Source organism: Malus sylvestris, chromosome 11 (genome assembly GCF_916048215.2).
Source record: "Malus sylvestris chromosome 11, drMalSylv7.2, whole genome shotgun sequence".
NCBI lineage: Eukaryota > Viridiplantae > Streptophyta > Magnoliopsida > Rosales > Rosaceae > Malus > Malus sylvestris.
Genome location: NC_062270.1, coordinates 12,306,129 through 12,333,001, shown reverse-complemented (window position 1 = coordinate 12,333,001; position 26,873 = coordinate 12,306,129). Strand labels below are relative to the sequence as shown.

General features: G+C 36.0%; 2 protein-coding genes across 2 annotated transcripts; both read left to right on the top strand.

The window, feature by feature from the left end:
* Window positions 1–349: 349 nt before the first annotated feature.
* On the top strand, window positions 350–5,677 carry LOC126588230 (cytokinin riboside 5'-monophosphate phosphoribohydrolase LOG1-like). The gene is made up of 7 exons (XM_050253308.1): window positions 350–677; window positions 1,236–1,333; window positions 1,425–1,455; window positions 2,507–2,606; window positions 4,765–4,835; window positions 5,140–5,283; window positions 5,392–5,677. The coding sequence occupies exons 1-7, from the start codon at window positions 429–431 to the stop codon at window positions 5,470–5,472; spliced, it is 774 nt and encodes a 257-aa protein (XP_050109265.1). The 5' UTR covers window positions 350–428; the 3' UTR covers window positions 5,473–5,677.
* Window positions 5,678–18,089: 12,412 nt separating this feature from the next.
* Window positions 18,090–18,581, top strand: LOC126590240 (protein Brevis radix-like 3). The gene is made up of 2 exons (XM_050255743.1): window positions 18,090–18,330; window positions 18,463–18,581. The coding sequence occupies exons 1-2, from the start codon at window positions 18,090–18,092 to the stop codon at window positions 18,579–18,581; spliced, it is 360 nt and encodes a 119-aa protein (XP_050111700.1).
* Window positions 18,582–26,873: the final 8,292 nt, after the last annotated feature.

The following is a 26,873-nucleotide window of genomic DNA, read 5'->3' as shown; positions in this document are numbered from 1 at the left end:
ATTTGATAAGTTTTTAATAGCAATATAATGCAAATGTTAGTTAAATATCAGATCGTATCCTAGTGTCATACTCACCATATCATCAATTTAATAAAGAATCACATAGGCAATCAGACTAAAAAAACAAATTGATGTCATTTTAATACCTCATAATGCAATATAACTAAAACACTGTAATCCACGCTCACATGATACTAATTGGTAACATTGTCTAATTATCTTTAATTATCTTCCACCCGACATATATAATAATACAATTGACAACAAAAGGTAAAGTCTCATTCCGATTGGTTGGTAAGATAGATATGGATACAACTCGGGTGATAAAATAAGCCCCGTACTCTCTCTGGTCCGCAAAGGGATGGATGGACCATTGAGTATGGAACTGCGCGTGCTAATATACGCCTATATGTTGTACCGTTATATATATGTGCAAACACAGCCCCATGAAACGAAATCAAACAACATCACTTCCAAATTCTCAACCTGTTAGAGAGAGAGAGAGAGAGAGAGAGAGAGAGAGAGAGAGAGAGAGGAAAAAGAAGAGAGAGATTAAGAGAAAGATGGAGAAGGAAATGAAGCTATCAAAATTCAAGAGGATTTGTGTGTTTTGTGGAAGTAGTCCAGGAAACAAAAGCAGTTATAAAGAAGCAGCTATTGAGCTGGGAGAAGAACTGGTAATACTAAAACTAATACTCGCTTTTCAACTTGGGTTTGATTTTTTGGGTTTTCTAGCTGAATTTCAAGTAGGTTGATCTTCATTCTTCTACACACACACACACACACACAATATACACATATACATATGTATATACGTATATAACGGGTTTATGTTTTCAATTGATGCTCTTAGATTGACATAAGCTTATTAGTTTTGACCATTTGCAACTTCAAGCCTCTGCTTCATGTATCTTACTCTCAATCTATATATGTGTATATACATAAAGAAGGCTGGGAATTAACAATGAAATCATTTTATCTATCCTTCCCACTTTCATGGAACAACCAAATGTAGTTTATTTGACTAGTACCTCCCTCTCTCTCTCTCATATGGAAATAGGGTGATTCTAGTATGATGAGAATTTTATTAATTTGTATTCCCTAATAGTCATCATGCACTTCTGTCTTTACTTTTTTCACTAAAAAAAGGTAGAGGACGACTTTTTTAGGGTAACAATTCTCCAAAATTATTTTTAGTTACTGAGTATCATTTTGTGATTCATATTTTGCAAAAGGTTTCAAAGAATATTGATTTGGTATATGGAGGAGGGAGTGTTGGACTGATGGGGCTGATTTCCCAAGCTGTTTATGATGGTGGTAGACATGTCATTGGGTGAGGATCTTAATTCTTCCTCCTTGCCTTTAATTCTGCTTTTGGTTTTCAACTCAAACTAATAATTTTTGTCATGTTATTGTCTCTGTAGAGTTATTCCCAAGACACTCATGCCTAGAGAGGTATGTTCTCTATTATTATTTTTTCCCATGGCATTTTACTCTAACACAATATGATGAAAATGACCATACAAAACACAACTTGTGAGAAAAATACACAGAGAGGGAGAGACAGAGACAGAGACAGAGATATCTACTTTTCTCTTTATTTTTAAAATTATTTTAGAATATTATTTCATGATGAATTTCTACCTCACCTTTGTTATCTTAATATTCTGGGTTTTTCTCATGCCATTTTTGGAGTTCAAGATCGACAGCTAGACTCTCTCTAGCTTAGAAATATGATTGGTGCTCCAATTTTTCAGCTTTCACATGTGGAATTGGTTTTGAATTCATCCCTGAATCCACCTGCCCAATCTTGGGTCTTCCACATTTTTGTCCTTCTCTTCTAGCTTTATATCCCACTAGTAGTTACTCAGATTCTTCATGGAACAAAAATATCAGCCTTTTATACTTGTAATTTTTTTGTATTTTCTATCTCCTTATTTTGAGAAAATTTTAAGGATAAATGAGTGTATATTTATTTTTCAAATTTTCTTTCTCTCTTTCCATGTAATTATAATATGTTGATGTGAGAAGATAGACACAAGAGAATGTGGCATTCAAGATGTCACTAATTCTTTTTGCCTTGTATGGAGCTGCTGACTCAAATGATATTAGATTGAGCCCACCACTGTGCACCACTCATGATTGCTTCTCTTTGGACAAACTGGATCCCTCCGGATCCAACGGATCTGAGCCCACTAATCAATGAATTCGGACCATTGAAATTTTATCTAATGGTTACAAACAGGAGGACCCTCTAAAGTTATAATAATTGTAGCCGTTAGATCAAATTTTAATGATTCGAATTCATTGATTAGTGGGCTCAGATTCTTTTGCATCCGGAAGGGATCCAGTTCCCTCTTTGACCAACACTATGACAAATCTCTCTCTCTCTCTCTCTCTCTCTCTCTCTCTCTTCCTTTGTGCTTGTTTTTCTACCCAATATCTTCAGTTTTTATTTTTTTTATTTTTATGGGGACCAATTTGTGTGTATTGGCCGAGTTTTCAGATAACTGGAGACACTGTGGGGGAAGTGAAAGCAGTAGCAGACATGCACCAAAGGAAGGCAGAGATGGCAAAGCACTCTGATGCCTTTATTGCCTTACCTGGTTGGTATATAACCTGGCATGTACACACACACACACTGTATACACTTCATACCAAAACACCTTAATAACATAACTTATATTTTCATGGTTTACTCAAAGTTCCCTTGAAATACATGAGAGTAAAAGTTTAAATTGACCATAAAGTAACAAGATAAAATGATATAAAATCCAGCAACAATATGATATATTTTCAGAAGACATAAGTTGAAATGGGCCATATTGTTCATAATTAAAGGCATCAACACCAAGCTGAAAAGAACACTTGGAAAATAAGTTAGTCCTACTGAAATTTTGCTAAAGAATATTTTCCACGAGAAAATATATTGTGACCAACCCTGTTTAGATTAACCTCAGTGAGAAATTTTGTGTAATTTCTGTAAGTCTGGATCTCTCATCTCGACTACAATTTGTGTTATCGGATAATAAGAAATACATATACACAATTATTTACACTCATTTAATAGGGTGTAATCGAAACCCTCATACCCTCATGATCCGCTTGCCGTTTATTAGATTTTAATTCCCAATTAGAAACTGTTAGCCGTTTCATGCTATCTTCTTCCATATCTCTCTGAACAAAAAAACATAAAAGATGAAGGTGTCAGTTGTGGCCCTTAGCAATAAACCATATGTACTTGGAAATCTGCAAAGGTACTGTTAAATGTTAATATATTTCCTGGAGCATTTGGTTTAATATCTTAGTGAATAGGATATTGGATTTTCACCCTATGTATCCGAAGTTCGAAACCCCCATTTTCATTAAATTATTGTAATAATTTTAAATCCGATCCCTTCTCTTAATAACAATAAATTAACAAAAAACTGTAATCCTGAAGGGAGAAGGGGGTTTATATTTGGCGTTAGCCGACATTGCAGCAGGAAGCTGCCGGTGGTTTAAATTTTAAATAGTAAAAAAACACACAAAACACTTCATCAAAATAATTAATTAATTCATATACCTATATATAAAATAAGAAGGTAAAAATGTGAAGCTTTCAAAATCTTAAGGAATGCCCCTCTCTATTTAGGGTTTTCAAAATAAAACAATTTAATTCATAAGGATAAGATAGTTCAAGACATTTTCAATGAAATTAGTATTTGATATTTTTTTTTAAAGAAAAACACCCGTAGTGGGTGGTTTCATTTTTATTTTTATTTATTTTTGAATAATTACTTTTTTTTTTAATAAAAACTATAAAATTATTATTTTTAGCCTAAGATCTACAAACATAATTTAGCATAAAATACCAATTGCTATAGGCGACTATAAGGCTAGTCATTACTTAAATCTGACCACCTTTTTAAATACCTAAAAGGAAAAACTTGGAACATTTCTTTAAAATGTCTTTGTGAGTCTTCCCGACCTCTGAAAATGATAGATAATCGTGACTTGCCATATGTTGTTCCTTTTTTTTTATTTAAAAACAAAAGGAGGTTGACAACCTGTATAGACACAAAACAAAATGAAAAAAAATACGAAAAAAAAAAAAAAGGGAAAGAAGAAGAATATTAACCCTTTCACCAAATCGACCAAATGCCAGATGAAAATGGTCCTTAGTAAGATGTGGCCTGCACGTGAAATAAGACAAAAAAGTTTCACGCTGACTCTTAACCCTTTTAACCAACTTGTCCTCCATTTATTCATCTTTCAATTTTTTGGGACATTTATTTAATTTAGGAGCTGGAACACTTTTTTCAATCCTATCCTAATTCCTATCCATGTAAAACCCAAGCTCACTACTAAAGTTTGCTAAAAGGGAGCGGGGTTTGCACTTTTGGGCACCGTTTCTACGGTGATTTGGGTAGAAGGTGGTGTTGCTATTGTTATAGGATAATTTCAAGACTTCGATTTTGACCATCTGCATTCTAAACTGAAAACGTATAGCAAACTAAAGACGTGTAGCATTCTCTAATAACTTAAAAAAAGTAGGTCAAGATCACTAACATATTTTGTCCATAAAAACAAAATCACCAACCTTTTCATATTAACAAATTAGGCCTACATTTTGGGCCTCAAGTTCAGTCTAATTGGGTTCATTCGAAGCTCCTTTAGTTAAAGTGAAAAGGGAAAAAAGAGGATTGGACTCAATTACTAGTAATTGATCATTATTATTTTATTTATTTATTTATTTATTCCTTTTTCTTTGAATGTATGAAGGTGGCTATGGAACTCTTGAAGAGCTTCTTGAAGTGATAACATGGGCTCAACTGGGCATTCATGACAAACCGGTAATGCCTATGTTTGTGCTTTAATTAATTTATTTGTAGCCTAGGTACTTAAAGTGACTCGATTAGTTCAAATCCACACCTTTAAAATGAAGAATTCGAGGTCTTATGATCTTATGAACATCTTCAAGGAAAATGTTCTCTTAATAAACTGTTTCAAACTGCGAATTTTTATCATCGATCATGTTGGATTTTTGCCCAGGTTTACATTCTGGATTTCACAATCTGAAAACAGAATTTGGCAAGAAAACTATTTATCACCATTTTCTTTAAATCGTAAGGTGGATTAAAAATGTCCTTTTTTCAGGTTGGTTTGCTGAACGTGGATGGGTACTATAACTCCTTGTTGTCATTTATTGACAAGGCAGTAGAGGAAGGTTTCATTAGTCCAACAGCACGCCACATAATTGTTTCTGCTCCTACTGCCAAGGAGTTAGTGAAGAAAATGGAGGTAATTAATCAAAAGGGTTTTCCAACTTCTAGTACTTTTTTTTTTTTTTTTGCTGCATTTGCATGTACTAATTAAACTTGATCTGCATATTTTTTTACTTTTCATCAGGAATATTTTCCACGCCATGAAAGAGTTGCTTCAAAGCTAAGCTGGGAAATTGAGCAGTTAGGCTATCCCCCAATTTTGTAACATTTCAAGGTGAGCATATTATTAAGGACTTGGTAGAAAGCTGAAAGCGGATGGCTTAGCTCTTCAGTGCTGTGCTGAAAGGAATTAATTTTAGATTTTAGATGACTGAAACCTTCCTGAACTGGGAATTCCATTTTTCTGTATTTCCCTTTCTGTTAGTGTAAAACTCAAAGAAATAAAACAAAAACTAATTTGACCTCAACAAGTTATGTAGCCTTGATTAATTATGGTCTTCAGTTTGAGATCTGGTTTTTAATTAAAACTAGAAGAATTGATGCCTGAGCGTTGCGGCGGGTTAAAAAAATTGTCTTGCAGTTCAAATCTTATCTTAAAGAAGAGCGGTAATTCTTTTTGTTATTTAGATAACAGCAGCATCACATTAAAGCAAGTGACATGTAATATAAATAATAGAACAAAATTAAATATTTTAAGAAAGTGACCACAACACAATGTGATTGCATAAGAGTACACATGTAGTATGCGGTTTAATAAGCTTGTTCTTATTGACCATAACTTGGTTTACACATATTTAGAACGACGCCATTTGCACATATACAACGGATGACAAAAGTCCCACACTGAAACACCAATCAACGTACAAATAATATGATTCACACACCTACCTATCTTTATCCTATAAATTAATTTCTCACCTGTCCCTAGAGACTCGAGAGCAAAATAGAGGGTCTAAGTGGATAGAAAAATGATTTATGACTCTAAAGTCTTCTTCATTTGGCCAATTATTAGGATTTGCAGGCAAGTATATTGTGTGAACAACCAATTTGTTTCGATGGTAAACCCATTCTTGTTTTCTCTATTTTGTGTGTAGTTGATGTGCCTGGTCCTGGAGCAGTGTTTGAAAATTTAAGTTTAGTTCCTCGAAGTTCTTCTTCTTTTTGATCTCTAACCAATCTCCTTAAATTTTTTACCAAAACTCCTTGGATATGTTATTCACTTCGATCAATTTCTTTCAACATTTTATTTGCTCTGAATAACAGATATAATACAACATCAACAACAATAGTACATAGAAATGCACGACAGAGGATATGAAGCTTGAAAAGCAAACTTTTTAAGAACATCCATTAAACGTAAAAGAGAATCAAAAGGAAAAACAGGTAAAAGAGAGACACATGTTGAAATGCGTCCAACAATCGCATGACTATGATTAAAACCAAAAACAAATGTCTAGTATGCTCTTTAGGGTTTAGGACCAATACCCAAACTCACTTTAGATTCACAACCATATAATTTTTTGTGGCCTTGTTGAAAAGCTTCCATCATCTTTAAAACTGTTGAAGAACGCTTCCCTTTCCCTCCATCTCTCTGTAACAGCTACCCTCTCCAAAACTGCCCGGCCAAGCGTTGAAGGGGAAACAGGCCACGCATAAAAGGCCCAAAAAAATATACAACCCGCCCCAAGCAAAAACCCAGCCCCCAAACCAACGGCAATTCCGTTAAAAAAAAAAAAAATACCCAATTGATATTGCTCTGCAGCTAAGCAACAGTGCCACCCCTCCCAACAAACCCAAGGCCCGACCCTTTTTCAAATCTTAAAAAAGATCGTAATTCCCTAAATAAACTCAAATCCCAAATCGAAAGAGTAAATTGTACAAATGGTCCCTCAACTTTAATCAAATTGGAGCAATGGTCCCTCAACTAAAAATCCATTACCATTGGTCCCTCAACTTATCAAAATGTGTAGCTATAGTCCTTTTCATCAATTTTGTCAAAATTTTGTCAAAATAAGCTATGTTGGAATGACCATTTATATAATTAGGATCCCTTAACTCATCAAAGTGTATAATTATGGTTCTTTTCGTCAACTATGTCAAAAAATTTGTCAAAACGAGTTATATTGGAAGGACCATTGCTATAATTGGGTTAAAGTTAAAGGACCATTTCTCCACTTGAATTAAAATTCAGGGACTAATGGTAATGGATTTTTAGTTGAGGGACCATAGCTGCACGTTTTGATAAGTTGAGGGACCAAAGGTAATGGATTTTTAGTTGAGAGACCATTGCTCCAATTTGATTAAAGTTAAGGGACCATTTGTACAATTTACTCAAATCGAAATTACACTATCACCAAGCTATAGTGTGCCACCCACAAAAAGTCTATGGAAGTTCAATTTTTAGACCACATGCAAAGGATTGAAAAAAAAAAAAAAAAACACATTTTACGAACATCAAAGCAAACATACCAGGGTCTAGGGTTTAAACCCCAACACCAAAACAAATATAAATGAGTTCACAATACTGAGCAGCACCTAAGTTTATCATTCTATGCTTTGTACGAAGACAGAAAACATGATCTTCAACCTAACTACACAACAAGCTTTGGATTCTATAAAATATTTCTATATTATCCAAAAATAGCATGAACGGGGAGAACATGACATCACATAGAACGATCTCAGGCCGCATACAGTTTCATTTTTTCATAACCAAAAGAAATAACAAAACACACGCAAAAAACAAACATAATGCAAAGGTAACAAATGTAAACCCACACTGTCACTCTATGATTCAATTTGGATGAACATTAACCACAACAAATCATAATCTACCAAAATAAAAAACCTAAAGCTCATCGGTTCACTGGCATGATAAACAAAAATGGTGCACATAATATAAGAACACCAAAAATACAACTTCATACCGTCGAGAAAAAAAAAAGCTTAAAACCCCAATGAACAATAACTGTAAAGACATAAGCCCAAATAAATATAAACCTTTTCTTCAGAAATACAATGATAAATTTCCTTTCACTAGAAAAAACATAATGTTAGAAAATTCAAAGCTTCCATTACCTTTTGAACCACACAACTTTCATATAATCAGAAATCGTCAAACCCTTGAGAAAACATCAAATTTCTTAAATTACATCAAATTTATATAAAAATATAAATATTAAAAATCAGAACCCAAACTTAAAAGTCAAAATTAAATTAGTAAATAAATTTAAAAAACCTATATGGTACCTGCCCTGTGATTAATCCAAACAAAATACAATTTCCAATATCCAAAAATATAAATATTAAAAACCAGAACCCAAACTTAAAAGCCAAATTGTGATTTGTGTGCGCATATGTGTTAAAATTAGGTCGAGATAGAGAGTACTAATGAGATGAAAAATAAACAATCATTCCATTAAAAAATGCAACTCATCATAAATTCAACAAAGAAAAGAGAAACCCATAAACCAAAACCACTCAATTCCTAAAATCAACTGTAAATCACAAAAACCACTACCTTATAATAGTAGGACATAACTCCTACACATCACTAATCGAAAGGACATGAAAATGGAAAACTACAAGAACTATTACAGTGGTAATATGAACAGCAGAAGAAAAAAAATAGCAATTGAAGCATGCAGTGAAACCAAATCCTCACAAAACAGAGAAACACAGTGGATAGCAGAACAACTCACCTTCGAAGAGAAAAACACAGAGGATAGTATAACATAACCAGAAAAATAAAATGAGCATAAACAGGTCCTTAAAGCAACAAAACAAAAAGAACACAAAAAGCACTCTCCAATCCCCAAATTCATTAAAAAAAATCACAAAAGCATGAGTTGAAACCTAACCAAACAGTAAACCACATATTAAAAAATGACTCATCTTGTCAATTAGCAAATGCAGACACAAGAAAGACCAAGAATGAGCAAACTTGGACAAAATCCGCACATGCAGATACATAATGGACAAAAGGTGAGGAAAACGTGCACACAACGACCCTGACTTTCCACTGCTCGACATGAACAACCCTCATTCTCTCTCCCTCTCTCTCTATAAGCCGCATGCCCTACCTTTCTTCATGCCTCTATAAACCATCACCACCCACGAATGTGTCGTGCGCCATTGAGGTCACCCTGCCCTAATTCCTACACCTACCCCTCTCTCTCTATCTCTCTCTCTTTCCACAACATCCCCTCCCTCCCCTCAGCCTCCGGCCTACTCTCTCCCTCTCTATGTAAACCCTCATCAAACACGAATGTCCTAGGCCCCCATCGAATCCACCCAACCCTAATTCATGTGCCCATCACTCCCTCTCTTGCTCTCTCTCTCTTTCTGCCACAACCCCTCTCTCTCTCTCCCTCGAACCCACCACGTTAACGGGTCAAGAACAATTGGAATTCCAAAACTGCCAGCCAAGTTTTTCAGGAAACCATAGGATTCAAACCCATATGGGCAAAATTGTCATTTCAAAGCCCAAGCGAGCCTAAGCGCTTGATGACACACCCCGACCTGGTATGTCCATTAGGATTCTGAGTCGAGCTGTGTTGGCTGACACCTGAAAGGTGACGAAGTCATAAAGTATAGCGATATGGAAAATGTGAATAAATTTAATCCTAAAAGTGCCTAAATATAAGAGTGTGTTGTGAGCGGGAATGAATCCAATTCACACGTGATGACAGAGCATAAGTACATTACAGTAAAATAGGGTGAGAATTATACCATCGATAGTAATTGCCTACACCAAGATTTGCCAATAATCCTCGTCGGTACAAAAACTCTGCTAATAGAACCTAAGGTTTGTATTACAACTCCGTAGCACGAATATCAACACGTCACAAACAATCATCGCCTAAAATAAATATTTAGTCATGTCTCAGAATTCTTATTGATAAAACACGTAACTTACATTTCTCCAAGGACATTTTGGAATGGTTTGAGACCCATTGACCAAAAGTCAACCGTTGGTCAAAGATCGACGGTAGGGTCCACAATCCTATGTAACTCAATCCGGAAGATCTGCATAACAGATTTCCAATCCGTAACTTCAAAAGATCCACTTTATGTTTCTAAAACATCATACGAAAGTTTCATTAAGATCCAACGGTTGGATCTCTGCCAATTGCGAATTCAAGTGGCGGTTAACGCTTTATTTTATGAACTAACAAATCCAATTCATGAAGATCCGTATGTCGGATTCCCAATCCGTAAGTTCCTATGACCCTCACATATTACGTACTATAACATATTAAAGTTTGGTGACTATCCAACGGTCGGATCGTCGATTGCTATGATAATCAAGTGACGGACCTTAATGGAACTAGGTTCAAACGATGGAAATTCGTCAATCAGACTTCACATACAGAATTGGAGAATCAATTTTAGCCTAGGGAGTTCAAGGGATGCCTTGGTCCACGCACCGCCTTACATGGCGTTCAACCACCCAAACTCGTCGGAAAAATCAACCATTTCAAAAAATTCTCAAACTTCACAAAAATGAAGATATCAATGAGTAAAGAAAGTTTTATACCTGTGGCCAAGCCCAATTTAGCCAGGAAAAGCCTCAAATCGCTCCGAACTCGCCAGAAACCCTATAATGAGTGTTCGTCGATTCGATTTCTCCGATGTTCCAACACCCTTAACACTGGTTGGGTCTTGTTCCTAGGTCCAAGGGGAGTTGATTAAGAGTGGTGGTGGGTGATGGAACTCGTTGGAACGGAGGAATCGTCGTCGAGCACCTCTGATGCTCCAATGGAGTTTCTCACGGTTTTGGACCTAAAAACCCTCAAATTGGGAGGAGATGGTAGAGGGGAGGTGGTGGAGTAGGTTTCAAGTGATGGATGTGTGAATTTCAACTGAAAAATGGTGGAGATTGGCTGGAATTTTGGCCATATAGAAATTGGGTTCCTGGTATGCACAGGTTGAAAAAGAGATAACCATTTCACTCTCTTCTTCTAATTGGTCCCTTAACCTTTTAATTTGATTGGTCACTAACTCACCTTCTAATTGGTTCCCCTACCTTTCCTTTGTGATTGGGCCAAATTCCCACATGGTGGGAATTCATTTAATTAAAGGGTTAAGGTAAAAAAAAAATAAGGAAAAACAACTTCGAACGTCCATAACTATACTGTTATAATCCAGACTTGCAAACGGCTTTCGCCTATGCGTTCGGACCAACGAGTACTACTCAAATATGCTAAAAGAATAAGTCATACGTTTCTCTAGACGATGGTCAACGGAAGTCAAAGTCCTTGCCTTTAGGACATTTTCGTCAATTCCCTCAATTAAAATAAATAAAAACGTATATTTAGGGATGGATTGTCACAATCTTCCCAACTTAAGTCCCCAAAATTTGAAATAATTTATTATACCAGAATAGTGAAAAGACAGTAGAAAAACAGCTATGTAAAGAAGATATCAAGTTAGAGCAGTTGCATAAAAGAGAATGTCATTCCGTTGCGATGGGAGTGCAGTGATTCCTCTTTCATGCCTCTAAACTCAAACTTTCCTTCTCCTTCATTACAATGCCAAAATATAATACTTTTATAAAAACATTCGGTAAAAAATAGACATATAAAAGCATAACGTCCAAATACGTATATGTAATAACGTAGAAATAGTTGTACTGAAATCAAAACTGAGCATAGAGAAATTTTACCTACGCACTCATAGCGTCACATACTTAGGAGGTATGTACACAGTATCTTTGGGTCAAACCCAAACAATAAATAGATAAATAAATAATTATACTAACGTAAACGGACCTATCTATCCACTTGCTTAACGAATCCAACAAATAAGTTATAAACATTACAGTCTGTAGCCCGCAATTTCAATAACTCACCGTTGCCACGATAAGCAAGTAAATAATTCCTGAGGATGTAATATTACCAACTTGCCCCTCCTTGGGAAATACACCTACATCGTCTAATTAGCACCTCGACTGCGCTCACATGCTACCTTCTCGGTCACAACGTAAATAGCACACAATTTTCCTAAATTGCAATCTCAATTATTTAAATACCTATTCGCAATATTCATCTTTCAATCAAGTATTATGCATAGAATTTCTGTATCACGTCTCAAGTGGTGACATACCCAAAACTGAAAGTCTAACCGCAGTTACACACGACTCTAACAAAGCTAAGTGTCTATCATAATTCACTAAAACTGTAAAACATACAAAGCAACAAGTACACTAAGGTATGTGTAGTACCAGGTAACAACTCCATACCCATAGCATTCAAGAAGACTTCCCAATGCTTAGAAGTGAAACATGCATTGTGAGATACAAAAGTGACAAACGTACCATGTAGTCGAATAATGTAGTCCACAACGCCTTAGCGAGCAGCTTCATATTAATTTCCTCTTGAATATAGCGAAAAATAATGTCTATAGTTTGAGAGTTAAATAAGTCCAACACATTTCAAATACAAGGTAATTGAAATTAATGTATGACATCTCGCTACAACGGTAGCTTCAGAAATATTCAATCACCAACGGTAAAAATTCGTTTAATAGAGTATTTGTTAGGTGATTGAAGAATTATTGATCACAACTACATTTCAATATCCGAGCAATTCCTTTAAATGGTTTCTCTGTTTCAAGAATAATATGAAGTGTAGTAGGATAGACACATACCCAAGGTTGACTGGAATGTCTTCCAGCACAGAGGGGTAAATATGGAATCACAGTTAGAATAGGTGTTGGTCTAAATGCTAGAAAAATATGATAATTTCAAGAATGAGGAATTTTACCAAGTGGTCTAAACATAGTCCATCTGGACCAAAGGAAAATGAGCTAACTTGTCACGTCGGTCAATGGTCACTGAAACATCATCATAACTCCACATGTACAAGATACCTCGTATTGGAATCTTATGGTGATATTTCCCATCCTTATACAGATATAGGAAGTGGTTATAACCATCCAAACAATTTATTAATATCTCATGAGTAACGTTAAAACAATACTTGTGATAACCATCTAAACAATTTATTGATATCTCATGAGTAACGTCAAAACAATACTTGTGAATTCCAATTAAGGTGGGATAGGACAAGCTAAAGGTGCTCAGTAACTACGTTTGCACCACCGGGGTAATACACGATAGTGCAATCGTAGGCGTTGATTTGGTTCTTCCATCGCTGCTGTCAGAAATTTAGTTCATCACATATGAGGATGTAATTGAGAAGTCTGAGGTTAGTAAAGATTTTTGACACGCTTCTCCTTAGAGAAATGTCATCCGATTTTCCAAATGAAGATGATGACAATTGACTCTAGGTCATGAATAAGGAGGTTCACTTCATACGGTTCCAACCGTTGGGAAACATAAGTGTTACCCCGTCATGCTGCATCTACACAGCCAAAATATCCGAAGAAAACATCATCGAAAGGTGTAAAGCAAAGGTAAGGTGAGACAACACTTTTGTTGTCAGAAATTTTATTCATATCCCACATCCTAAACTAAACCAACTTTCCTCTGTCAAAAAGTGAGGAAGAACACTATAGCCGAAAAAATCGCTAACAAATTGTCAATAAATCAACAAGATCAAAGATATCTCGAACTTCACAACACTTCGTGAGAATGTCAACTTTCTTCCGCTACAACCTTTTTGGAAAAAGAAAAGAATATCATCTGCGGAAATCACGTCTCCCGAGAAAAGTGCAAATCTAAACAAAACTAACGTTTGAGAAATTTTGTATAAAGCTAACTGTCGCTATTTAGAGAATTTGGTCTCATTACTAAAGTGGATGAGAAAGTCATCGGTAAGACTACTATGAATTCAACATGTTACGAAAGAAAACTCAAGCTCAAGAAGTTGGTCAAAGAGACCATCAATTCGGTCTTTCGCCTTCGTAGATAGGTTTGAGGATTCCTAGATAAGGGGTTGATTGGATAAATTCCTAATCGGTAAGTTTTCGTAACTAAGTTATCTCAATGAAGTATGACTTGTTCGAAAAGTCACAAGGAAAATTGATATAGTACGAGAAAGTGGATTAATGGTGTACTTCTTCACCATTTGATGGTATCCCTGGTGAGATTTTGGAATATGACGCCTAAATGTACGTCCTCGAAACGTACCATACTACTTCCTTTCACTTTGCCACGTGCTAATAGATCTTCATAGCTTCCTCGATACTCCATTCACTCTAACAGTGAGAAATTAACCCGTACTTTGATTCTACTATCTACCTGTGAAAGTGACCGAAAAAGTGGCCAGTCGGAGAGGTTATGTTTACCTAGATAGGTGATAAGGTGAAAACAACTATGAGTTTACTTTCCTAATACAAAGCTTGCTCCTAACTTTTCGAGATTTAATTTCTTCGGCACCAGCAGTCACTGTTAATCAGTCTATTAGTCGTGCGCTAATTAACAAATTTATGATATTTTAATACTGTTCGTTACTTTGAAATTGTGAACCGACATTCTGGTATAAAGGTATCATTCCCAGATACTAGCACCTCTGTTCAGTATGAGAAATCATACCGTTTGAATACTGGTTGACAGTTCCTGAATATTGGACAATATGGTCAATTAGTAGCGCCACCATAGCTGATTACATACTAGAGCCCGCTCAGGTAAGTGGTTTTGGACGACTAATAAGGATCTGGTCCTGAGAGGTGGTTCCATAATTCTAGGGGAAATACTCACTACTTCAGAGATTTTATACTAATCATAGGTATAACAACTCGTATTTCGATGCCTATACCCATCGAAATGACGATTACATCACCAAAAGAAATTCCGAAACTAGTATTGGTTAGAATGTCCCAAAGTCGGAAACAGATATTTTCTAATAATCTACTTTAGAAAGGCTTAAACTGAAGTCGATCTTTTCCCTGAAGATCCGAGATGATAACTAGTGCATTTAGGAAGATTAGTGTTATCGAGGACCAAAAGTAACTGTCCCCCAGATGTGTCTTTCATTGAGTGCTACCACTTTAGCACCAGGTTGTCGCTCAAGACAATTTTAGAATCCTGATGAAGTAAACTTCTTAGGAATCCTAATAAATGGTATGCTAACGGTTACTACCAAGGAATCAAAATCAGTTCTAGTTTCCTATCTCGAAAATGTTGATAAAGATGGCATGAAATAATGATGGGATTGATTTATAGATCCCTGGTGATACACCATTATTGATACATTAGCCCTGCTTTAGGGCCATCAACTTGTCTCAAATCTACACCTTTCCTTAGCTGGGAAGTTCTTCACTCTACGTCTAAAAGCGTTCGCCAAAGTGATCTTCTAAAATGTAGACAAGTCGACAAAACTGCCTAAAACTTAGGAAAAGCTAACACATTTTTCGTATTCAACGAGGTGGCAAGATTCGAACATTAGGCTCAAGAACCGAGAATGCTTACATCACGTGTGTGATGAACGCAATACTGCCCAACTTATACTCTGATACCAAATTGACACACCCCGACCCGGTATGTCCATTAAGACTCTGAATCGAGCTCTGCTGGCCGACACCTGGAAGGTAACGAAACTATAAAGTGTAGTGATGTGGAAAATGTGAATAAATTTAAAGGAAAACTAATGAAAAAGGCTTGAAAATTTTGAGTTTTAATGATAAGGACAAAATAAAGGGTAAAGTGAATAGAACCAGGATTTACTTTTTAGTGTAAAAATATGGTTTTTCGTTAAAGTTCCCTAAATTTAATCCTAAAAGTGCCTAAAAGTGTGTTGTGAGCGAGAATGAACCCAATTCACATGTGATGACAGAGCATAAGTACAGTACAGTAAAATAGAGTGAGAATTATACCATCGATAGTAATCATCTACACCAAGATTTGCTAATAATCCTAGTTGGTACGAAAACTCTGTTACTAGAACCTGAGGTCCACGATACAACTCCCTAGCACGAATATCAAGGTGTCACGAACGATCGTCGCCTAAAACAAATATTCAGTCACGTCTTAGAATTCTTATCGATATAACACGTAAATTACATAAAACACATCTCCAAGGACGTTCTAGAGTGATTTGAGACCCATTGACCAAAAGTCAACCATCAGTCAAATATCGACGGTATGGTCTACAACCCTATGTAACTCAATCCGGAAGATCTGCATAACATATTTCTGATCTGTAACTTCCAAAGATCCACAATATGTTTCTAAAACATCATATTAAAGTTTAATTACGATCCAACGGTTGGATCTCCGCTAATTACAAATTCAAGTGGCAATTAACATTTTATTTTATGCACTAACAAATCCAATTCAGGAAGATCTGTACTTCGGATTTCCGATCCGTAAGTTCCTATGATCCTCATATATTACGTACTATAAAATATTAAAGTTTGGTGACGATCCAACGATCGGATTGTCAATTGCTATAATAATCAAGTGGTAGACCTTAATGGAACTAGGTTCAAACGACGGAAATTCGTCAATCGGACTTCACATACTGAATTGGAGAATAAAATTTAGCCTAGGGAGATCAAGTGATGCCTCGGCCCACGCTTCGCCGTACACGGCGGTCAGCCACCCCAACTTGCTGGAAAAACCAACCATTTTTAAAAATTCTCAAACTTCACAGAAATGAAGATCTCAGTGAGTAGAGCAAGTACTATACCTGTGGCCAAACCCAATTTCGCTGGGAAAAGCCTTAAATCGCCACGAACCCGCTGGAAACGCTATAATGGGTGTTCATTGATTCGACTTATCCGATGTTCCAACGCCTTTAACCTTGGTTGGGTCTAGTTTCTAGGTCTAAGGGGAGTTGACTAAGAGTGGTGGAACTCGTCGGAATGGAGGAATTTCCGTCGAGCACCTCCGATGCTCCGGTAGAGTAAAACCTCAAATTGGGAGGAGATGGTAGAGGGGAGGTGGTGGAGTAGGTTGCAAGTGATGGATGTGTGAATTTCAACTAAAAAATGGTGGAGATTGGCCGGATTGAAACTGGGTTCATGGTATGCACGGGTTGAAGGGGAGATTTCTCTATCCTCTTCTAATTAGTCCCTTAACCTTTTAATTTGATTGGTCACTAACTCACCTTCTAATTGGTTCCCTTACCTTTCCTTTGTGATTGGGCCAAATTCCCACCTGGTGGGAATTCATTTTGTTTGTATCATATTTAGGGCCTCCGTATTTAGACCTTGTATAAATACTCGGGGGACTCAAACGTAATTATGTAATAAATGAAGGGGCAAATATGTAATAAGTGAGGAGCCTTTATTCTATAAAAGGACTCCTCACTCTCCTTATTAGGGAGAGGTCAAGGTTTAGGCCATGGGAAGAGAGAAAACATCTAAGAGATGGCAAACATAGAAAATAGGCTAGAGAGCACATTGCATCTAGCCTTCTTGTATATTCACCATTCAGAGTGAAACAATATCAACATCAGTGTGGACGTAGCCCCAAACATTGGGGTGAACCACGATACATCTTGTGTTCTTTACTTTCTTGCAAATTCACAGTCAGATTTACGTTGTTCCAAGACCCCTCCGGTTTTATGCATCAACATTTGGCACCATTTGTGGGAAATGACACGAAAATCTATGTCGGTTCTTTTTCATTTTTCCATCTCACCACCGTGAAAACTTCACAACCTCCACCGTGAATCTGCAGAAACCAAGAACCCAAAACTTTTCCAAAAAACCCACGGAGCCACCTCTTCTCACCCAGTCTCTCTGCAACTGCAAGACAAAATCCCGCATCTCCTCTCTCTATCTCTTTATCTCTCTGTGAGTGTACCCACCAAACCCTATTTACCATTTTCCATGTCGAGGTTCTCTGAGAACGAAATCTTCAGCTTACTAGGCTGGCTGTGACCGTGATTGCTAAACGGAGACTAGCTTCGCCACACCTAGAGGAAACGCTCTGATCTGAAATCTCGTTCAATTTTTGTTCGGGAATCGGTGATGCTGAAGTGTATACCCTGCTTCAAGCAGCTCAACAATGGATATTTTCACCACCAAGACGACGACGACGACGCTGTCGCCAAGACTCTCAGGACCAAGCAAGCCATCAAGGCCCTCACTGCCCAAGATATGGCATTGAAGGCCTCGGGAGCCTACAAAAACTGCAAGCCCTGTTCACGGTCTCGCACTGATAACCGTCACCAAAACTATGCCGACTCAGATGCCAACTCGGAGTCGGCGGGTTTTCATGGCTCATATAGGTGGACATGGAGATCCAATTCGACCCCGAGGCTATAGGGGAAAGAGATGGACAGTAGACTAAAGGCGTTTTCGAGTGGGGAAAGGACACCGACATCAGTGAGTGGAATGACAGAGTCCGTTGTGTTAGTGGAGGAATATGAACCTAAAGAATGGGTGGCACAAGTGGAACTTGGTGTGATCATCACTTTCGTTTCGTTGCCCCAAAGAGGAAATGATCTCAAACGTATTTGATTCAGAAGATGGATGCTCGACGTCAAAATGATGGATGTAAGTTAACAGTAGATATCAGATTTCCTGCTGCCAACCCCTGTAGTTTTGAAAGTTGCAGGAAATGGGGTGGGAAACAAAAGCAAAAGTAGAAAGCAAAAGCAAGGAATAAAGGGAGGCTTTCCTCTGCGAGAGCATATGGGTGACACTGCAAAAGCAAGGAATAAAGGATTAACAACTTCAAACGTCCATAACTATACCGTTATAATCCAGACTCACAAACTGCTTTCGCCTATGCGTTCAAACCAACGAGTAATACTCAATATGCTAAAAGAATAAGTCATACATTTCTCTAAACGATGGTCAACGGAAGTCAAAGTCTATAGGGCATTTTCATCAATTCCCTTAATTAAAATAAATAAAAACGTAAATTTAGGGACGGGTTGTTACACTGGAGGCAGAAACGGTCCACACAAGAAAGGCCTGCAAAATGCACAGTTGAGCTAAAGCACAAACTCAGCCCCCAAACCAATGGCAATTTTGTAAATAAACTAAATGTCCAATTGAAATTGCACTAGTAGCTAAGCTACAATGTCATCCTTCCCCAACTTTAGACTAAAGAATACTCAATTGTGCTAAAATGATTGTAAATATATTGTAAAGTCGATTAAAGCTTGTGTTAAACTGCAAGGTTTTGCAAAGTAATATTCTTTGATGTAAGGGAATTGTTTGCACTTGAGGTTATAGTGACTAATACTGACTAAGCCAATAATCTCTAACAAACGAGGATGTGGTTCATTACTTTGTGTCATACAAAAACATAAAATTGTAGACCAAGGAACTTTTAGCTCACAATACGAAGGGTTTACATTTAATCGTTTGAAGTAGTTTATGATTAAGATGCCTCTAACATGTAGTAAAAAGTATTTGCTATGTTCATTCTCATTTTCAAAATGAATTTCATGTTCTTCTTGAACTGCATACAAAATAAAGTATATTTTCCATTACTGACATAACGGCCATTCTATGATCTCTTAAGATCATTTGATTAGGTTTGCAGAACCTAATATCAATTCAACCATCACTAGTATTCAAAACTCAAATAATTCTTATCTAAAATATTATTGTGCTTCATGATACTATTTATTAGGCATATCCGAAGTCTTAGGGACTGTATTCTAGAAGCCCCTCTTAGCAATTCAATTTCGAAAATATTTCACTTCTGGTGGTTATGTAAGTAGCATTTATTTTAACCAATGATGTAGAGCGCTTTCAATCGCTTCAAAGAATAATAAAGAATTAATTTGCATTCTCTTTATTGAATGATGTAGAGTCAACCAAATGTACATAAAAATCCATTGCTTTAAACAACACATTATTTGTTATGGACATGATCATGTCAAATAAGTATTTTTGATATTGCTGCTATTAACCATGTAAATGCCAAGTGGCATGATTTAATGTAAGCCATGTGTTCTGTTGATGTATCATTAGATCAAAGATTGGTTAGAGAATATTGACCATTGGATGTGAGTTAGTTAAGAGATTACTTAGTTGTTAAGACTCCTTCCTTGTATAAATAGTGAGTTAGCTCACCTTATATTGTAATGAACATTCTCTCTCTAGAAATACAGGCAAGTTTATTCATTTGCTTCTCTTTCTAAACTTTCTCTCTACATTTTCTTGATTTCTACTACCATTGTTATGATGGTATCGAGCCCAGGTTCTTTCTTTTCGGGGGTGCCGTGAGGATCTAAATTTATCGGTGTTGGTAGGTGGTATCTGGAGGAGTATTGGTGCTAGTGCAAGGTCAGTGGTAGTCGAAGCATCTCAACAATGGTGGTGGGTTTTTTTTTTCCAATTGAGAAGAATGATAGAATTTAGGTTATTTTCTTTCGATTTCTCTAATTGATTTTGATATGTAATCTGAAGCACGAAGTTGTTAGTGTTGATTGATTGTTGAAATCTTGGTGAATCTTGAATACTATGGAGGTACGAAGACATATGTCTGTATCTTGTGATTGTTTTCAGATACTATAATTGTTGTAGCACAAAGCTCATTGATTGTTCACAAAAGCACAAAATTCTATTCAAATTAGGGCATGAAGCTTTTTGCATTAACACAAAGTCTGATTGTTGTTGTTTGAAGTCTTGAGATCTATCCAAAAGATTCTTGATTGATCAAATTAGGGCACAAAGCTCTCTAAATTGACACGAAGTCTGATTGTTGTTTGAAGTATTGTGATATGTACGCAAGATTCTTGATTGTTCAAGATTGATTGGACTTGAATTCTATTTGGAGTACTAGTATAATCGTGAAGAAAGCTCAATAATTACTGTGCAAAATTACAACTTCATCACTCAAGATTGATGGAGTGTTGGGGATGCTTACAATTCGTTTACAAGATGATAATTTTGCTTAGTGGTCATTTCAATTTCAGACTGTCTTGGAAGGTTATGATCTATTTGACTACTTTAATGGTACAAATGTTTGTCCTCCTAAGTATGTAGTATTTTTGGAAAGTGGAGTGACAAAAGAAATCACAGCTGCTTATCGTGAATGGATTAAGACAGATAAGACTTTATTAAGTCTTGTCATTGCTACACTTGGAGATGAAGCAATTGATTATGTTGTAGGGAATAAGACTGCACATGAGGCACAGATACAACTCACTGATCAATATGCTACTGTTTCACGAGCTCGAATTAATCATCTTAAAACTGAACTGCATACAATCAAGAAAAAAGTTGACTCAATTAAAAAATATATGCTCAGACTTAAGCATTTGAAAGATCAATTATTAGCTGCTGGAGAGAATATTTCAATGAATGATTTAAATGTTGTAGCTCTGGCTGGATTGCCTCCTAAATATAACATGATTCATACTGTGATTATGGCAAGAGAAACACCAATAACACTGAAAGAGTTTCGTGCACAATTGCTGAGTGCAGAAAGAACAGCTGAAGAGTATTAATCTGCTATGCATTTTCCTATGACAGGAATGTTCTATCAAGGTGAATCATCTGCAACAAGAGCTAGTTAACAATTTTATCAAGGGGAAAGTTCTAATTTTGGAGCTAATCGACAATTTTATCAAGGAGACAATTCTAATTCTCAAAATCATAATGGTGTTGGATTTGTGGGACAATATCAGAGGAACAATGGAAATCATGGGGGTGTTAATGGCAATCAAGGTGGAATCAACTAGAATAGGAGTCAGAGTAATTCCAATGTAGGAAATTTTCAAAGAAATGACACTGGTTTTAATGGTCTCGATTTAACACTAAACCAAGATTCAATGGTGGCAATTTTGGAGGTTTTAACAACAGAAGTAGTGATAATTTCTCTGGTTCCTCAAACAATCACAGAAGCAATTCTAATTGGACTTCTTAGAATGGAAACAATGGGAAAAAATCTAACATTATTCCTGAGTGCCAGATCTGTAGCAAGAGAGGGCATACTGCACTTAATTGCTACTACAAAAATGAGCAGTTACCATCTTCTAATGGTCCAGTTCCTGAGTGCCAGATCTATGGAAAACGATGGCACACTATTCTTAATTGTTTCCACATGAGCAATTATTCATTCCAAGGAGCACAACCACCTTAATATCTCAATGCAATAATTGCACAATCTTATGCAGACTTCAATACCAATCAAGCTTGGATCATGGATACTGGGGCAACACATCATATGACAGGCAACCTTGAGGACTTGAATATGATTGCACCATTAGATGGAGATTAGAAAATAACAATTGGAAGTGGTGAATGTCTTCCAATGAAAAGTAATGGTTCTTCTTCTATCAAAACATCATCTAAGCCTTTAAATCTTTATACAGTATTGCATGTACCTAAGTTAGTTGCAAGCCTTATTTCTATTTATACTTTATGTAAGGATAATAATTGCTATGTTATTCTTGGTGAATTTGGGTTTTGGGTCCAGGACAAGGCAACAAAGATAATTCTCATGAGAGGAAAAAGTAATGGAGGCTTGTATCACATACCAAACACAGCTCTTCTTCAAGTACAATAAGTTGTAGCAGTCTACACCAAAAGTATTTCTTGGGCAGTTAATAAAGGCATCATTGTGGCATCATAGGTTAGGTCACCCGACCAATGAAGTCCTACATAGTATGTTATCCCATTCTCAGATTACCTACAAGAGTTATATAAATAAGCATGTTTGTAGTTTCTGTCTTAAAGGAAAAATGTCTAGACAAGTGTTTGAATCTAGAACTTTAGGGTCTGTAAAACCATTTGAAATGATCAGTAATGATGTATGGGGACCATCTTCAGTTATATCAATAGAGGACTATAAATACTATGTGAGCTTTATTGATGAATGTACTAAATTCACATGAATTTTCCTTTAATATACAAATATCAAGTTCTGGAAATATTTCAATCATTTTATGCTCTTATTCAAGATTAGTTTCAAGCTGCTGTTAAATTTTTTCAATCTGATGGTGGTGGTGAATACATGAGTTTGGCTTTTAAAAGGTTTATAAGCTCTCACAGTATAATGCACTTGATTTCATGCCCATATACTCCCCAACAGAATGGCACTGCTAAAAGGAAACACATGTATATATTAGAAACTGCAATTACCTTGCTTACCATAGCTAATCTCCCACACAATTTTTGGTCCATGCCTGTGCACATGCAGTTTTTCTAATCAATAGAATGCCTTGTAAATCCTTAAGTATGCAGTCTCCATTTTTCCAATTGTTCAAAGTTCACCATGTGCTACAATTTCCAATTGTTCAAAGTTCACCATGTGCTACAATCTTTGAAAGTGTTTGGAACATCAGCGTACCCTTACCTTAAACCTTATAACACATCCAAATTAGATGCCAGGACAGAACAATGTGTATTTGTGGGATATGCTCTAGGCTATAAGGGTGTGTTTTGTTATCATAGAGCTAAAAGAAGTTTGTTTATCTCTTGACATGTGATTCATGATGAGCAGAAATTTCCTTTTTATCAAAGTAGTACTCAAACATGTGCACCAAATGTTGCTGGACAATTGCATAGACATCATCTTGTGATAGTTCCTTATGTTTTACCAGTTCATATTGAGAATTCACAACTAGATTTTACTTATTCACAAAATTCCAATAGTAAAACTTCTGTTCAATTTCAAGTAAGTTTAGATATACAAGAATCTTCTCAGAATTCATAGGGATCCACAAGTGTTCAAGAAACCTCTTAGTTATAAGACTTTCCACCCCACATTACTCTACTCTCTGCACCAACTATCAACTCTTTGTTGCCTGTCCATAACTCAGCTCAAATCGAGGTAAATTTTTTCTAACCCAAATCATGATTCAAGTTTAGCAAGCTCTTCATCACAACTAGTATTTTCAAATGAGCATTCTATGCAAACTAGACTAAAGTCTAGTCCAATTCAGATAACGGATTATAGTGCCTATTATGCATGTTCTCCTTCATCTTCATTCTCTGGTGATTTTGCATTCTGTGGATATACTGCATTACTCACTATTGTTGAAAAAGATGAACCTTCCTCATATAAAGCTGCTGTTAAATGTGAAAATTAAAGAGCAATAATGGTTAATGAATTCATAGCTTTACAGAAACAAGGTACATGGGTTTTAGTTCCTCCACCTTTGGACAAAAATATAATTGGTAGCAAGTGGGTCTACAAAGTCAAAAGAGAGATCAACATGGTGTGATTTCCAGGTACAAAGCAAGGCTAGTTGCTCAAAGGTTCAGTCAAGAACATGGGTTTATGAAGACACATTTAGTTCTGTGGTAAGGCATAGTATAGTTCTACTTGTGTTAGCTCTTGCTGCGTCTCAAAAATGGATTCTTAGACAACTAGATGTGAAGAATGTCTTTCTTCATTGGAATTTACAAGAAGAGGTGTTTATGAAGCAACCACAAGGTTTCCAAGACTCTGAGCATCCTGATTATGTTTGTAAGTTAGTGAAGTCTTTATATGGTTTAAAACAGGCACCTAGAGCCTGGAATTCTAAGTTTACAACATATCTACCAACATTGGGCTTTGTTGTTTCAGAGTCAGACACCAGTCTTTTTGTTAAAACACAAGGTGTTGATGTAGTGATACTTCTACTCTATGTAGATGATATCATTATTATTGATTTAATTCCTCACTGGTGCAACAGATTATTGATTCTTTAGGAGAGGTTTTTGATATGAAAGACATGGGTAAGCTCACTTTCTTTATGGGCTTGCAAATTACATATCTGGAAAATGGAGGCCTGTTTATATCTCAGTCCAAGTATATCAAGGATTTGTTGAAAAAGGCTGGTCTAGAATCCTGTAAACCTTGGTTTAGTCTACTTCCTGTAAGCCTCTCACACAACTACTCAAAGATGAAGGCACACCATTATAAATAGTGAGTTGGCTCACTTTCTATTATAATGAACATTCTCTCTCTAGAAATACAGACAAGCTTTCGTTTGCTTCTCTCTCTAAACTCTCTCTCTACATTTCCTTGATTTCTGCTACCATTGTTATGAGCTGCTACTAGCCTGCTAGAGCACAATTTATGGACATGAAAGAATGCAATGTCTCTAACAGTTCGCTTCCACATTACAATCCCACAATTTTTTGTTTGGACTACAAATCTTTGTATTAAGAACTTCAATTCTCATTACAGTATGTGGATTCAGAACTTCTAGTTCTTACATATAAACCACATATTTTTTTAAAGAACTGTTATTGGCATTCTAAAAATCTCATTTTGCACTCTTCACAAATATATATTTTTTTCTAAATATAAAAAGTTGGAGTGCAAAATGAGAATTTTGGAGTGCCATAATAATTTTCTTTTTTTAATATCAAATATTAATGGACAAAGAACTGAGAAAACCTAACTCTTATCATCATTGGACCATTTTCTTATCTAATTTAATGGTTAGAAAGCATTTCCTTAATTCTTATTAAAGGTTTTGTACACCTTATGGGACTGAAGCAGTCCTGAATTCAATTTAGCCAGATCCCTTCAAAATCCTCCTCTTTCTTTAGGCCACGTGAAATACCTCGAGAAATCTGTTAGGTGTTACTCCACTTACATGTACAAAAGCCCACTAATTACGACCAAGAATCATCACACATTGACTAAGAGAAAGGACAAATGACGTAGGGTACAAGGGTACGTACGCTTGTAATTAAACAAAGAACGTGCACACACATGGAGATTCTTAAGACTTTCATAAACTGCAAATTTCTTTGGTATTGTTAGGTCACGTAAAACTAGCTTCTATTCTTGTTAGGGTCTACATTTTATGTTAGCTACTTGCGTAATTTAGTGATTTATCCTCGACGATATCATGTACATATATAAATCCAATGCAAGGTCGTGCTATTTTGGACTTGCATGCATGGTTTTTAACTCAAAAAAAAATCTCAATGCAATCTACTGAGTTCCACTTAATCTATCATTTGTAAATAATCGATCTTCTTATGTGAGACATTGTATTTCATCCATAACTCTTTACAAATTTGAGTTGATCAGGTTATAAAATCATTTGTAAAGAATCGAACTTCTTATGTGAGACATTGTATTTCATCTAGAACTCTTTACAAATTTAGTTGATTAGCTTATAAAACTAGTTAAGTTATAGTCCAACTCAATTTTTGTACATTTTGCTTATTTAGCTTCCACTAACTATATTTTTGTTTCCTGTCCAAATCTGATACACCTCATTCATACATGGCTGGAGTCAAAGAAGCGTTTTCTTCTTCAAGATTCCATACTGACAACCACTAAGGCTGACTTTTTTTAGTTGGTCTAATATATAGGGTTTTGACCTTGGATCATATATATGAAACAATGAAAGGGGGAGGGGGGGGGGGGGGCGGTGATAAAATATGCCTAAAAGTGTCAGAAGTTGGTGTATAAGTTTTGCTAAATTTGAGGTTAAGATCTAATCTAGTGAGAGTCAAATGCATGACGGTTAAAATAAATAAATAAAAATTGTCAGGGGCTTGTGCACGTCTGTGAGATGCTTAATTATATCCTCCGAAGAGCAGCAGATGGTAATTGATAAGACTGATCGAAGATAATAATATATGGGTGCTTTAGATTTTGGCCCTTACAATTCATTATTTCTAAATAAAAACTCATCTATCTTTAAAGATCTAGTTTAAGCTCAAATTTAAAATTTGCAAACATATGGGAACACTATTGATCTATTAATACAATTTATTTACACTCATGTCACTCATACTTTATGGTCTCTTTTCCAAATTCCTAAATTTATGCCAAATTAAAAGTAGTAGAAAACGTGAAATAAAATGTAAAAAGTGTTTGCATTAACCGTATCC

Bases quoted from the DNA above. Each gene is read 5' to 3' on its own strand.
- LOC126588230 (XM_050253308.1), top strand. From the start codon at position 429: ATGTGCAAACACAGCCCCATGAAACGAAATCAAACAACATCACTTCCA. The intron at 2,607-4,764 runs GTTGGTATATAA...GAATGTATGAAG, and splicing joins TGCCTTTATTGCCTTACCTG to GTGGCTATGGAACTCTTGAA. The intron at 5,284-5,391 runs GTAATTAATCAA...ACTTTTCATCAG, and splicing joins AGTTAGTGAAGAAAATGGAG to GAATATTTTCCACGCCATGA.
- LOC126590240 (XM_050255743.1), top strand. From the start codon at position 18,090: ATGCTGAAGTGTATACCCTGCTTCAAGCAGCTCAACAATGGATATTTT. The intron at 18,331-18,462 runs GTTTTCATGGCT...GTGGAATGACAG, and splicing joins TGCCAACTCGGAGTCGGCGG to AGTCCGTTGTGTTAGTGGAG.